The following is a 14,792-nucleotide window of genomic DNA, read 5'->3' as shown; positions in this document are numbered from 1 at the left end:
TTTCCTTCTCCTGTGCTCCTGTCGTTACACTGCAGCACAGCTTTCGAAGCTTTTCAAGCCATGGCAGCCAAGGGAAAAACCTGTGTGGAAGAAGTAAAATTTGCTGTTCACTGTGTTACTGAAACTGATTCCTGAGAGCAAAGTCAATAAAAAAAGATCAGTCCTATTGCTCAGATTTCTGAAGTGTTGAAATTTTCCATCATGACAGAAGTCTGGAGAGGATTCAGATGTTTGGACCTGCTGGGGAAAATCTAGCAGGGTTTGAGTGCAGTCCCTTCTGACATGGGACATTCCCCAGCTTCCCCTGGGGAATCAATAGAATTATTTATGTTGAAAAGATCTTCAGGATCAGTGAGTCCAACCATTCCCCCAGTACTGCCAAGCCCACCACTAAACCATGTCCCCAAATGCCACATCAACATGGCTTAAATCCCTCCAGGGATGTTGGTCAGCTGTTCCAGGGCTGGACAACCACTTTGGTGATGAAATTTTTCCTAATAGCCAACCTAAACCTGCCCTGGTGCAACTTGAATGAAAACAAGTGCCACACTCCTGAGACAGCTGTGGCTGGACCTGGAGCTGCTAATGCTGAGGCTACATGAAGAAAATATGTGTAATAATGCCAATAACAGGGGTCAATTCCCTCCACAGGCATTCCCCTGCTAATTTTATTCTTCATAATTTGCACTGGAAAGAAAAACAGTGCCATCCTTTTTTCCTGGAGGGACCTGGCAGTGTGTGTGGAGCATGGTCTGTGGAACACAGAAATTTTGTGACACAGCTGCTGCTGTCTCTTCCTTAGGGTCAGGGTTGGGGTTGCACAGTTCAGGTGTTGCAGCTTTTGGAGTTCCAGGTGTTTGCCAACTGAAAGAGCCCTCTAAAGACAGTAGAAATAATTCTGACTTTTATGCAAATGCAAAACAGGCAGAAAATGCAGCCTGCTTTTTAAATTTGCAGTGTGCAAATATGTCCTGCAAGGGTTTTATCTATCAGCACATCCAGGCTGCTTTTGCTGAGCACTGCCATTGTGCCACTTGCTGCCTTCCTGTCACTAACATGTGATGTTAGTAGGTGTTAATAGAAATAAATTAAGCAATGGACTCGTGTTTCCCTTGACTTTGGCCAAAAGCAATTATTTGTATGCAGCAGCACCAGGAGAAACTCACTTCACTTGGGGTAACAATGAGTGAATTTATGCCAAAGTGGCCTTTTAACTTCATTATTCAAGGGAAAAAAAAAAAAAAAAGTGTGTGTAAGTGTAATCTATTAGTGCTGCTAAGCACATCAGTATTAGGGCACCAGCGTCTCCAGGAGGAAGCACAGGTAAGAAGAACCTTAAAGAAAACATTTTATCCCTGCTTAGAGACAAAATACTGTCAGAAGAGAAGCTCTTTACGTGTTTGCTCACAAAATGAAGAGTTCCCACAGAATATATTTCTATTTGCTGGAGTCAGAATATCTGTTCTGGGACAGTGGAAAACAGCAGAGACCCGTGTTGCTTATACTGGATTCAGTAGGACATCCAGGTTCTTCTGAGGTGGGAATCTTCCTTTATCCCCATTTTTTTACCAGTTCTCACATGTGTGGAAAACCAGGCCCCTTACCCTTTCCAGAGTGCTGAAATAGCCCCATTTCATGGTATCTACCAAGGCATTAAAGCATCTCTGAACTGCTGACCTTCCCAATCTAGCAGCAAAAAGGAATTAATAGAAGATATTTGATATTTATCTATAATGATCCTTCCACCTCGTTTTCAAATGCTCAATATTAGCATTTTTAAATGATTTGTTATTCTATTGCAATCATTTTTCAGACAATCTTTTCTGTGTTACTCAACCTCAGCCTTGGATTTATGTTTTATGCCGCTGTTGGGCAGGGTTTCCACTGGTGACAGGAGGACTAGAAGGATTTTAAGAGGACAAATCTCAGCACTGAAATGCCAGGCTCTCTCTCTCTGCTCTGGAGTTGTTGCTGTTACCTTGGCAGAAACAGTCCAGGGCCGAGTAACCAGGTTTAAGTGATACAGAAACGTTTTCAAAGATTGCTTCAGTGGCTGCTGGCAGAAGGTCATGCAATCAGTGAATGGCAGGAGCTGCTCTTGGATGGGAAATAAGAAAAGTGTTTTTCTTGTTGCTATGGCTTTGCTGCACTGACTTGTAAGTGTTTGAGAGGGACAGAGCCTTGTCCTGCACCATCACACATCCCATCCATCCAGTAATTTCCCTGTAAGCCTGGAGTGTGTGGCGGTGCGTGGATGTGAGGTGGTTTTCAGAGCACTATTTCAAGCAATGTTTTAGCTCAGCTGGATAATCCTGGAAGGGGGGCACAGAGGCTTAAATCCCACTGATATACATGGTGTTGGTCTTGTCTGGTGCTAGTGAGGATCAAGCCTCTGCAGGATTTGAGAGCTCACAGAACCTCATGACCAGAGGCTGCTTGGCAATGTGAATTCCTCCTCCTTTTTCCCTGGTCTACCCATTACTGTGCTTGCTCACTTCAGTGTCTCAGAGGCTCTGAGAGCAGCTAAGATGCATCTTCCCCTGGCACTCACTCTCTTCCTTCTGCTTTGGAGCTGTCTCCAGCCAGTCCTGGGGGTGCAGAAGGCAGGGAGAGGAGCCTGCAGCCGCAGAGGAGGGCACACACTGGGTTTTTATTTTCAGTCTGTAAGTTCAGTACTGAGAATTGTAGACATCTCATTCCACATAGTCCAGAGACAGGAGCAAATTTGGCAGAGCTGGCAGCTGCTGGGCAAGCCCTGGGACCTGGATTTAGCTGAGTGTTTCATGAAGGCATCCTGAAAAACACAGTGTGTGTTCACAGAGGTGAGGAAGGCAGAAGCAGGCAGTACTTGAAAGGAAGTGGGATGATGCGCTTGCATCACATGGGGATGATAAGGTACTTCCCAGTCCATTAAAGAGGGTGTTAAATCTCCGGGAATAAATACCTCCAGATCAACTTGACTTGAGCTCTAGATAGCTCTCATTCAGGAGGCTTTGTCTTGGTATGGGAAGATCTTTGTTTCCTGCTGCTAATTTTTAAGTCGTTTTTGAGCACCAGGAAAGTTCCCTAACCGCACCCTTGGGCACAGAAGGGACCACTGGCACAGGGAGACACCGAGTTAGGAACAGATTTATTTCCTCGCTGCTCGGCGGGCTCGGCTGCACAGCCCTCTAGTGGGGACAGAGCTTCTGCCTGGGAAACTTCGGATCTGCTCTTAACGGCGGAGTTAGTCCAGGCAAAGCCAGGTCCAGCTGTCACACCGGTGTTCTTTTCTGGCAAAGATGCTTCAGCAAAAATTTCATCCTTGGCCGAACGGCTCATGGGACGCAGGAGGTCAGATGACCGATCCAGTTAGCCTGGTTTCACCCTGCTGTGAATGGGCTGCTTTCAGTGAAGGGCAACTCATTTTTGCTACTGGGAATTAACTCTGCCGTTCCCAGCTAGTAAAAACTCGGCAGCTTTTATTTCCCGCTGTGTGGATGTGTCAGTACTTTTCCCAGTGTTCCAGGTGAGCTCAGTGTTTGTTCAGGATGATATGTGCTGTGAGCAAACAGTGTGACACCAACGTGAGCTGGCTGGGGTCGATCCTGCCGCTGTAGCTCTTGTCTTCCAGTGAGAAGTGATGACAAGGCTCTAAGTCTTTGTTGTTTTGGGGTTAATCGTGCTATTTTCTGTAAGAAAGGAGGTGGCATTGCCTGTTTCTAGTGATGCTGGGGATGATTCACCCCCCGGAACCACTCAGGTGTATTTTGTTGCTGCATGTGACAGATCCAGTCGGTTCTCATGCACCAGCGGTCCCTTCCCCATTCTCTCTTCATTTCCCTATGGTGTTGTGCAGCTCAGCTAAGGTCCTGGAGGAATGTTTAAAAGTTTCTCTGGCTCTTAGTGGAGCTGTGGTTGTCATGCAGATCCACCCATGGAAAACTGGGACTGATCACTCTCCACCACACACACCTATCCTGGTGCCTGTTATCTGGTCTCTGCTACAGCCAAGCTGCATGAGCTTGTGTCTGGGAACACTGAATAAGCCGGGCCAGAAGCCACACTACCTCTCTTTAATTCCTCATTTCTTCCCAGTACATTCCCTGTTTGGTAAGGAGAGCTGCTGCCCGTTCCCTTGTGTGTTAATCAGCATCAAAGGCAGCTGTTCCCAGCAGAACTGGAAACAAGGTTTTGGTTCAGGGCCTGTAAAGTGGGGCTGGGAAGTATTTCCAGGGGAAAAAGGAAAGATGTCAACCTCAGAGTGATGAAAACACTATTGCAGCATCCATGGAGTAGTCTCATGGATCCAGCTGGATCTGTCCTGTTCCTGTGGAAAGCTGTGCATGGTGGGCTGTTCTGCATCATCTCAAAGCTCAGGTGCTGACGTGCTGTACATTGACTTTGATCAAGTCACACAAATGGCTGTTTCTTAATTGCCTTCTCCCTTTAAAAAGGGGATAATACCTTAGAGAGACTTCTGAGGTCTTGCTCACTAATAAAGCTCTTCAAGAGCTTGGATGGCAACTACTTTGAGAGCACAAACTGTTATTAATGATTTCCGTTATTACAGAAGATGAAGCTGTGTGGTTCAGCTTTTTAACCTTGAATTGTGTGCTTGCTTTTGTTTCCTCTGCTGTTCAACCTGCGTGGGCAGGTTTGCACCTTGTCTGCTTGCACACTCCCCTCAGACCCACACCAGGAGTTGTGTGTGCACAGAAGGAGCTGAGGAGTCAGTTTTACTCACAAGGATGGATTCTGAATCGTGTGGAATGCTTGAGAACGGCCAAAAATGGGTTTGGTGGGGGTTCTGTTTATGGTTACTCAATTCTGATTTGGGGAGCCAAGAGATAAGCTGTGAAGGTTGTCCTCACTGTATAGAGCAGTGCAGATATTGCTGTGGATTTGGGCAGTGGAAATGAATGTTAGGGGATATTTGGTTGTCAGGGACCTGTCCCTTCAAACACCCGTTCCCTGTACTCCAGAAGAAGAAAGTTCTATCCACAGAAACAGCCTGCTTCTGTGTTTGGCAGTGAGTGGTGTACTCTGTGAAGTACGGAGCTGTGTTTCCTTTCCTTCTCTTGGTCGTGGCTCCTGGGAGAAAAAAAATCCTTTTATTCATGCCCATGCCAGATGCTAACTGCTGCTACTTCTAAGGAGGGAGTGATCAGGATGAAGTGGGAATACAGCCCTCAGCCCACAAGAAACCTGGTCTATAATGAAATTTCCCAAATCTTTACCCTCATTTTTCTCCCTAACTCTGCTCTGGATGGCAGATGAGGTAGAGTGTGGACAAAAGCTGTGTCTGCCCCTCATGCCATGCCCTCCTTCAGTTCCTCCTGCCCATTTCCTTCCTGGCCTTGCACCCGAGAGAATGGCATTTCACTGCTTATTCCTCAGCAGAGTTTGATGGTCACGGAGGACCCAATGCAGGAGGTCCCGTTTGTTATTTAACCTACTTTTCAGAGGCACAAGAACATCAAGTGACTCGCACAAGGTCGTCCATGAGTCAGTGACTCCTCTGGCGTGATGGCCAGAGCCTGCAGTCCCTGCTCCCACCACTAGATCCCTGTGCCCACAATCCACAGCACCACAACCATTCAATTAAGCTCCTGCAGCGCCTTAAATGTCATGTATTCCTGGGTTTGACAGCAGTCCTGGTATTCTTGTGGAGCCTTGCCTTAGGAAAAGACAACAGATGAGGTCAGGTCATCATTAGTGATGCCCTTGGAAGCATCACTGCCTGGTGTGAGGGCAGGCTCTGGGGTGTGGGTGCTGTCACAGCTGGGACATGGCTCTTCCCAGGACCTACAGCTTGGCTCTGCATCCAGCAGGACCCTGCTGGACCAACACAGTTGGACAGGGAGCCCTAGGCTCTCTGCGTGGGCAGATCTGTGTCCATGTGAGGTACCAGAGGTAATGAACATGTTGTGAAGAGAGAGGGAAGGAAGCAACTTATAAATAATATATTTGATGTATATTGTATATATGATATAGTAACAGCAGCACTGGTTTGTTATGGTGTGCGTTTTTTTAATGTGTAATCTCGTAAGGCACTTACCCCTGTTCCTGACAACTCGATAAATTATTATTACCAATTCTATATCTAATTGCTGCAGTTATTTCCCCCTAGACAATTTGAATCCGAAAAATACCCAACAGAAAGGTGCTTGGTGGGCTGTTTCCCAGAGCTTCCCTGGCTGTTTCTGGAGGCAGCCCCTCTTCCGCTGGTGAGCCCCACTTCTGCCAGCCTCGTGACCCCGTGTGCTGGCACAAACAATTGCATTCCTGTCGGGCTCATGACCCCACTTGTAACAGCGGTGACCCCCCTTGGGGTCAGGACCCCTCTCCTGCGCAGGGAACAGCTCCTGCCCAGCAGCTCTTGCTGAATGGCTCTTCCTCCCTCACTCCCCGTGTGGACCCGGCTGTTCCACACTAAGTTTGCCGATGTGAAATTTAGGTTAATCCATTTCCAAAGTGGATTAAGCTAACCCACACAAAGGCACTTAGTATAAAATAGGAGTGTCCACATGGTGAGGCAGCATGGAATAGTGACTGTGCTCCAAACTCACATCCTGGCCAGTTTGTGTCCTCTGCCAGCTCACCAAACAGAGGGGCAGGCACTTCGGTCCCAGGGGATGTGCTCTCCCAAATGGCTTTAAGCCGGTCTAGCTTGAAGCCAAAGGAAGTGCAAGGAGTAAACAAAGCCCAGCAATGGGAAGGGGTTAAAGCCCGCTCTGCTGAGGTTCTCAGCAAGGCTCCTGTTCACCTTAAATGGTCAGGATTTTATTTTAGCTTCAGGGAGGAGCAGCAGCAGCCATGGAGCTGGGAGTGCAGAGAAGGCCCTGTGGCTGGGGGCTCCCAGCCCGCTGCCCTCCCAGCCATCCGCTTCCTGCGGAAGGCCCCCAGGGCTCCGCTCTTGCCTTTCAGCCTCTGGCTCTGTGATCAGCCTGGAGGAGATGGAAATGTAGTACTGAGTGATGCCCATTTTCACCTCTGGCCTCACATCTTCCTGAACCACCCTCTTCCCTCGCGGCTTCCCTGGCAGTGAGGTGGTTAACGCTGGGACAGATAACATCACAACTGGACATCCGCACTAACAAGCCATAAGCCCAAACCTGGCAGTTCCCATCCTGGCTCTGGCACCATTTCTGGTACCAGCCTATTGCAGGCTCCACACTGAACTGCTACACTTCGTTTATTTCATAAACCATTTCCTTTGTAACCATTAAACAGTGAAACATGAGGTGGGCTGGGGAGGGGGATGCTGCAATGCTGGCGCCCATTGCTGTGGTGGGGATCACCAAACTAAGTGACCCCAAACTAAGACAGAGGTCATTGACCCACTGCCCCCGGAGCCCAGCCTGGGAGCGGGTACCAGCCTGGGGGATGCTGGGACCCTCAGCGCTGCCCTGACAGCGCTGGGACGCGGCATCCCCATCCTCCCGGGGATCTGGCAGCCTGTGCCCTGCCCAGAGCTGTGCTGGGCAAGCCGCTGTTTTCCCAACAGCCCTGCTCCAGCCTTCAGAGGCTGCGGCGGTGGGTGACAGTGCTGCCGGCAGCGCGGGGTCCTTCTGCTCCCGCGGAGCGAGGGAGAATCATCAGGAACAAAAGGATTCGGCACCGCGGCACCCACCGCGCGGGGAAGGGGCTGCGGGACCCACCGCGCCCGGGGCTCTCTGCAGGGGCCCCGCACTTGCACCCGCGCACGGGCGGACCCAGGGACGGAGCTCCCGGGGCCGTACCGAGCCGGGCGGGCAGAGGGTCCCCGGGCCGGGCCGAGACGAGTGGCAGCCCCCGGTGCTGTGCCGAGCGGAGGGTCCCCGGATCGGCTGCAGTCCCCCGGGCCGTGCGGAGCGGAGGATGCCCGGGCGGGTAGCGGCACTCCCGGCCGATCCGAACCGATCCGTACCGTGCCCCGGCCGCGCATTCTGGCGCTCTCCAGCAGGCGCCCGGCCCTGGACATTGTCTCCTCCCGGGGAAGGGCCCTCCCGGCCCTCCACAATGTGCTCTTCCAGGCGCGGCTCCGCGCCCCCCGCCGCGCCCGGCCCGGTGCGCCCGCCCCCCGCGGCCCCGCTCCCCTTCCCCCGCCGCCCCCGCCCCCTCCGCCCGCGGCCGGGCCCCGCTCGCCCCCCTCCGCCTCCCCGGCCCCCCCCCCGGGAGCCGGGAGTGACGCGCTCCGCAGCGCCGGCCCCTCTCCCCGGGCAGCAGCTGGCTGTCAGCCTCTCCGGAGCGCCGCCAGCCCGGGCCCCCTCCCTCCGTCCCTCCGTCCCTCCGCCCCGCGCTCCCCGCCGCGCCGCCGGGCTGGCGCAGGCCGGCAGGCCCCGGGCTCCGCTCCAGGTAGGCGCCCGCCCGCGGGGGGCTCCGGTACCGACCCCGGGGCGGCGGGCGGGGGGGGATGCGCGGGGGCTCCACGCGGCCGCGGCGCTGCGGGGCTGGGGAGGAAGGAGGGGGGGCCACCGGCGGGCGGGGCGGGGCGGGGCGGGGGGGGCGGTGGCCGCGGGGCCCGGCCCCAACTCCGGGGGGAGCGGCCGCCCCGCGGCCCCGGGAAGTTGCGGGTCGCCCGCCCGGCTGCCCGGCGGCGGGGGGGGGAGGGCGGCGCGTCCTTCCCCGCGCCCGGCGCGGCTCCCCCGCGCCCGGAAGAGCACAAAAGCGCCGAAGAAAGTGGGAGGAGGCGGCGGCGGGAGCGCTCCGTCCCCGGCCATCCCCGGGCACCGGCCCGAGCCATCCCCGGGCACTGGCCCCGCGCCGCCATCACCACCAGCCCCGGCCCCGGGCGGGGATTGTGCTGGAAATAGCTGCCTCCCTGGAGGTAAAGCCCTACTTACGTGTCAATCCTCGCCGCACGCTGAGCCCCGCACACGCGCGGGCAGGGCTCCATCGCGGGTGTATCTATTTACCTGCGGGCGGGGGTAGGACGGGCACGGGGACTCTCGCCGGCGCCTCGCGCCTCGCTGCTGCGGGGACACACGCGTGGGAACCGCGTCCCACCGGGGTCCCGTGGCCGTCGGGGAGGGTGGGGACACGGGGACCCCCGGCCGCTCAGCCCAGAGCGGTGCTTCTCTTGGCCACCGCCTCCAAAACCGGGTCCGTCCCCCCCGCGACACTCGCTTCCCGGTGCTGGGGGAAGAGCAAAGTGCCCTTTCACACCGCGCGGTATCAGGCACCGTCCCCACCTCGCATGGAAAAGCAAACGCCTGTGAGCAAGTTCAGGTGCGGGGGAGGCAGGTGCGGGGCTCCAGGGGGGTGGCGGTGGGAGTCGTGCAGCGCGGTGCCCCCTGCCCCGCGTTCAGCACCTCCCCGCTGAACAGCAGGGACGGGGCAGCGGCTCCGGGAAGGGGCTGCGGGGCCGCCCCCCGCCCTGGCAGCTCCCCGCGCCTCGGGGCTGTGGGAATGCTCGGGGGGTTCCCAGAAGAAGAGCTCTTAGAGAAGGGGGAGGGGGAGAAGGGGATTGAGCTTCCCTTCCTGTTCCATTTGCCGTTTGCCGTTAAAATTAACTGTTTTTCCCGTTTTCGGGAACTAAGAAATTACTCGTGTTTTGCCGGGTCCCGTAGAAATCGGCAGAAATCGCGGTAAATGAGGACGTAAGTGACCTGACAAAGAGCGCCGGGGATGTTCTCTTTGGTGTGGGAATTGTACACACGAGTAGGCAGCGCAGTCACAGCTCACCGCCGCCACAGCCCGCGTACACCCGTGTGCTGTGAGGCTTCTCCGCTCTTTGAAGCGATGTCCACCACACTGTTCGCGGCTGCAGTACCAATCTTTGACCCGGAGTGTTTTATCTTCCATTAGTAAGCCTTTCTCTGCGCTGAACTGGTTAAGTTAGGGTCAAATCTGGTTCAATACCTTCTTGGCATGCTCAGAGGGCTGGGTTTAAACAGTGGCTGAGACGGAGATGAGGCTGCCTTCCTGAGAGCTCGTCCCTGCGCGCCGCTGCCGGGGGTCACGGTGCGGGGAGCTCTGCCCTGGCCAGGTTTGGCAGGTCTGGGGGCTGCCTGTGCCGGGCAGGTCGTGCACGGCACCGGCGTGGCAGTGGAGCAGCTCTGGGGGCTGGCAGTCACGCGTTGCCTTTTGTTGATTCTAAAAACACGGCTGGTTCTGGTGGGAAGCTGAGCGTGGCTGTGTGCTGGGGAGGTTGCACGGCGCACAGCCTCGGTTCCTGCTCCGCGGAAGGAAATCCCATCGGGATAGTAGGCTGTGGCGTGAAAGGACATGTTTTAAAATAAAAGGACTTAAAGAGAGAAAATAAACCGTCCTGAGACTCGGAGCTTGGAATATTAAACGTGAGGCACAGCATGTAAATGACTGGAGAGAGATTGCAAGGCAGTCCCCGAGAAACTGAGCCTGGCTGTAAAATAAGCAGGTTACCGATAGTCTTGCATATATTTACGAGGTTATAAGAGTAGCTTCCCCCCCTGCCCTGCTCCAGCCCGTGCTGTGGGAGGTTGTTCTCCAGGAGGAAGAGCTTTGGTGAAGAAACATTGTCTAGCAATTACAGCCTTGAGTCCGGATAGCTTGATTAGGTTCCTGGATCTGCCAGCTACTCGCTGTGTTCTTGGACCAGCCACGGTGGCTGTCAGTACCCGGGTTTTCCAGCTTTATAATACGAGGAGTAGTTTTCTAACTCGCAGCGAAGTTGGGGAAGCTCAGCGGACGCTTGCAGGCACAGTGCTTGAAGATCGTGAATGGAAAGTGGGACAGAAATGTGGAGTGTGAGCCCTGCACATGTGAGTGTCTGCCTCTGCTGGGTAGAAAATATTGGCTGTGAATGTCTGTAGAGCAGCTGTGAATGTTGGGCTGTAGATAAGGAGAGAAGCAAGGATTTTGTTTTCCAAACCCTGAGTGGTGCCGGGAGCCCTGTTCCGATGTTTGGGTGTGCCCTGCGAGTGCAGCAGCAGGATCCGACTTCCCCTTGCAGAGAGGAGCTCTGCTGCCTGACCCTTGATCGCTCAGTCCCTTGAACATTGGAAACAAAGCGATGGGACTTTACTGCGGGGTGAGGAGATCTCTCCGGAGAGCTGGGAAAGGCAGGAAGGAGGAGGGCGGCAGCAGCAGGGCTGGGGTTCAGGGTTTGGCTCTGGACTGGCTGCTTGGGGCACCACTGGCACTTCCATCTGTGCCACGAGTGGTGTGGAACTGGGGAAAAGGCAGCAGGTCCTGAGACAGGCACTGGTAATGGATTGCATTCTGTTTTCTAATGAAAGTTTCATTTGAAGTTTGTTTACAGGAAAGAAGAAATTAGCAGAGGGAATTCTCCTGAGAACCCAGAGAGGAAAAAGAATGAGCTGCCTGACTTGCAAGCCAAAAGAGGGTGGAAGGGTAGATTAGATTTACCGTATTGCTCCGAGTCGTGGCTGTTGCTGCTGTTGAGAAATGCTTCCTTGTTTGGCTGGATGGGGAGCCCACTGCAAGGCTCAACCTTCAGCCAGGTTACTGGCATCCAGGGAGATACAGAGCTCCCACCTAGCCAGGAATTTTGATCCTGCTCTGGTGTCCTGTGCTTTGAGGCTGGATTTGTGCTGTGCTGTGCTACTGTCCCTCTGCTCCTGGGCTGTGGCTGGCAGCCGGTGCTCTGGATGTGGCTGCTGAGGCCTCCTGTCCCTGGGATTGTCCCTGGTGTGAGGAGGCAGTGCCAGCAGTTCATGGGCAGCGCTTGGAGGTCACAATGTTCAGCCTTCAGTCTCTGAGGAGTGTCCTGAGGCAGGAGTTTGCTGGTGGCCTCTGCTGTTCCTACAAGCAGTGAGGAATGCAGCCAAGGGCTAGTGCAGGATGCCAGAGCTGGAGTGATGGGGATGGCCAGAGGCACACTTAAGGCTGGGACTTTTCTTTTTCTTTAGTAAAGAGGCACAAAGGTGTGAGGAGTTCCTGGGGCACTGGTGTAGGCAGAGCCAGGTGGCTGCCCAGACCCAGCAGGCAGTGGATGCTGTCTCCACAGTTCCCACTGCCAGGAAGGGTTCTCCTGCTGCCACCTGCACATTTGGCTTTGCATTCTGTTGGGGTGGGCTGTGTAGTGGGAGCTGTGATATGCTGGGAAGTTCATCCTGTTGGCATTTTGACCAAGGGTATTAGTGCTGGAAAGCAGAAAGCTCTGGCTGGAAAACAGGGGGTGACTTTCTGCTGGTGGCTGAATCCTGGACTGGTGAACGTGTGACAGCCTTGTTTAACTTGAGTCATTTATAGCTTATCAGTTTCTGGTTTGATAGCCAGAGTATTTCTAATAATAGGCAAATGTTATTGCACCTCGAGAGAATTGTACACATTTATAAGGCACTTTACATTGCATGTGCATGTGAGGCATCCTTCATGTCACTGCTTCTCCCCCATGCGTGAGTGCATGGAGAGTGTTGTGCCCCCTGGGTTGTGGTTGGGGTGCTGAGGCTGGGTGTCCTCTGCAGCTGAGCCTCAACAACCTGAAAACATCGTGGGTCGCTCCCCGGGCTCCTCCTCCTCACTGGACAGGTGAGAGACTGTGGGCAGCAAGGACCTTGGCATTTGCATTTGTCAGTTAAGCCTGACAGTAATCTTAAGTAAGCCTTGTGAAGAAGGCCAGATATTAGGGTGGCTACCTCCCTGCAAATGCTTACAATAAAGAGACTATTTATAGTTTGCAACAGGGAGACCTTTGCAGTTCTGTTCCTGTATGTGCAAGATGGAGTTTCTGGAGAGGCAGGATTGCTTTGTGGCTGGTGTGGCAGTGAAGCTGTGCTGAGCCAGGGATGATGTGCCTGTCCTTACCTTCTGCCCTCCTGCTCAGCTCCACCTGGACACAGGGGGGCTGCTCGGGGACACCTGGTGGGCCTGGGGTCAGGTTGTCCCTGAGGGGGCCATACATGGGAGTGCCAAGCCCTGTCCATCTGTCCATCTGTCCATCAGTCCATCCCTTGGTGCGTGCAGGGTTTCACAAGCCGTAAATTCCAGGAAACTCCCCGGGAGGCACATGGAGGGAATGGGCTGGGGGCGGCACAAGCCCTGAGCCAGCAGATGTGTCTGCAGGGACGAAGAGCTGGGAGGAAAAGCACAAACCTGTCTTTAAAGACATTTGTTTGTTCACAATAAAAACTATCAGCCAGCGGCAGCCAGACAGGGCCATTTTTATGAGGAGCAGGCGTAGGTTGGAGGGGTGCTGCCAATTACTGCTTACACAGAAAGGGAGCGGGGATTGTATTTTATCTAAGGACCAGGGGGAGGGTAAAAAAAATAAGAGCAGAGAGGTTTACAAGCCTTTGAAATGTTTCAATCAAAGGAAAGCAGAGTTGAAAGTCGTTCTGGAAACATTTTCGGTGTTCCCCTGCACCCCAGGGCTGTCTGCGCCCCTGGCTTTGGGAGGGGAGCAGGGAGAGGAAGGCAGATAAAGGGATCACTAGCAGGACCGTGTCCATATGGGAACACGTATCTGCTTCCTCCCAAGCTTTGCATTGGGAGAGTTCAGCCTGGGGAGGTCCCGCAGCCCCTCCTCTCATTCAGGATCTCAGTGCTGCCTTTATGATGATGGTTTTGAAATCCTGTGGCTGACCTTTCCGGTGCTGGAAGCAATCCAAGGGCTGTGTCTCGAAGTACTGTAAAGGTTAGTGAGAAGGGAGAGAGGGAGAGAGAAAATGTCCTTTGAGCTGCAGAAGTGGGAGAGAGGAATGTCATCTATGCCATCGTCAGGGGGCAGGCGGCTGGCTGGGGTCCCTGGCCTGAGCTGGGGTGTCCTTGCATCACTGGGGATCTCACTCCCCCAGCCCCTTCCCAAGGTGTGTGCTGTAATTTTTGATCAGGGTGCAGAGGCAATATCTCTCTGGAGAGGTGTGGAGGAGCCTCCTATGCACCATCAGGCAGTGCAGGTCTTTGGGGATCCATACCTGTGTCCAAATATGCCCCAGAAGCTGCTCCCACTGCTGCCAGTCCTCTGGTGATTCCTCGTGTAGCAGATTATTTGATCTCAGAAAAGTCCAAGTTGTTTTATGGAGCCATTTCTCGCCTGACCTCAGCTCCCCCACACCGCTGCCTCACCAGGAGCACGCTGGGGTGGATGGAGATTAAAGGGTAAACTCCAGGCTCAGCCATCCGCTCCTACAGGATGTGAGCTCTTTCTAATTGTCCTCAATTAGAGACAGTGCCATTGCTCAGGCAAGTCTTCAGGCAGGAAGCAGAGCCCTGGTCCCCGCTGGGGCAGCCACCTCGCCCTGCACAGGGAAGGGCTGCTTGCCGTGGCCTTGGGAAGCCCAAGAGGCCAGCAAGGCTTCTCAGGGCGGGGAACAGGAGCTGCCCACCCAATTGTTTTTAGGAAGGAGTGTGGTGAGGAGATGTTAAAGCCCGAGAAAGGAGGAAAGGAAATAGCTCCATGAGTTAACCCTTTCCTGTTTACCTCCAGGATGAGACATCGGTGAGCAGCGAGGACTTTGATATGAACGACTCCACATGGATCTCAGCTGACCAGCACCTGAACTCCAGCCTGAGCCCCAGCCAGGACGAGAGCATGCGCAGCCCGCAGAACCTGCACGGCCATGAGGACGGTGAGTGCCCCGGCAGGCGGGAAGAGCCCCACGTCTCTGCCACAGGATGTTTTTGTGACTTATTAAACATTAACCAGTCCTTTCTGATCAGGTGTCCCACCTGTGGGATGGATTTCATATCAGCTCAGAGCTGGCTTCCAGTCCTTCCGATTTAACCTCTGGGTTCCTGCTCAGCCAGGGCCCTGTCCAGCTCAGAGCTGATGGTCCTTCTGCCTGGAACTGTCTCCCAGCTCCTCCAGAGTCACTAACTCCCCTTCTCAGGGGAGGACTTAGTTCCTCAAGTTCTCTTCCCAGGTGATGAGGAGAGCAGTGTTA

General features: G+C 54.2%; 1 protein-coding gene across 3 annotated transcripts in view; it reads left to right on the top strand.

The window, feature by feature from the left end:
• Nucleotides 1-14,792, top strand: part of NOL4L (nucleolar protein 4 like) — a 63,206-nt gene that overhangs the window by 27,894 nt on the left and 20,520 nt on the right. The window contains exons 1-2 of one of the 3 annotated variants that reach the window (XM_033074745.1): nucleotides 8,275-8,319; nucleotides 14,336-14,477. In XM_033074745.1, coding sequence (XP_032930636.1) covers nucleotides 14,369-14,477 — 109 coding nt within the window. In that variant the 5' untranslated portion in view covers nucleotides 8,275-8,319; nucleotides 14,336-14,368. Of the gene's footprint in view, nucleotides 1-8,274; nucleotides 8,320-8,670; nucleotides 8,792-14,335; nucleotides 14,478-14,792 lie in introns of those variants that run through there. The other 2 variants (XM_033074744.1, XM_033074743.2) reach the window with 2 other exon arrangements.

This window comes from Catharus ustulatus, chromosome 17 (assembly GCF_009819885.2).
Source record: "Catharus ustulatus isolate bCatUst1 chromosome 17, bCatUst1.pri.v2, whole genome shotgun sequence".
In the NCBI taxonomy this organism is placed as follows: Eukaryota; Metazoa; Chordata; class Aves; order Passeriformes; family Turdidae; genus Catharus; species Catharus ustulatus.
This window is presented reverse-complemented; position numbering and strand designations above follow the sequence as displayed.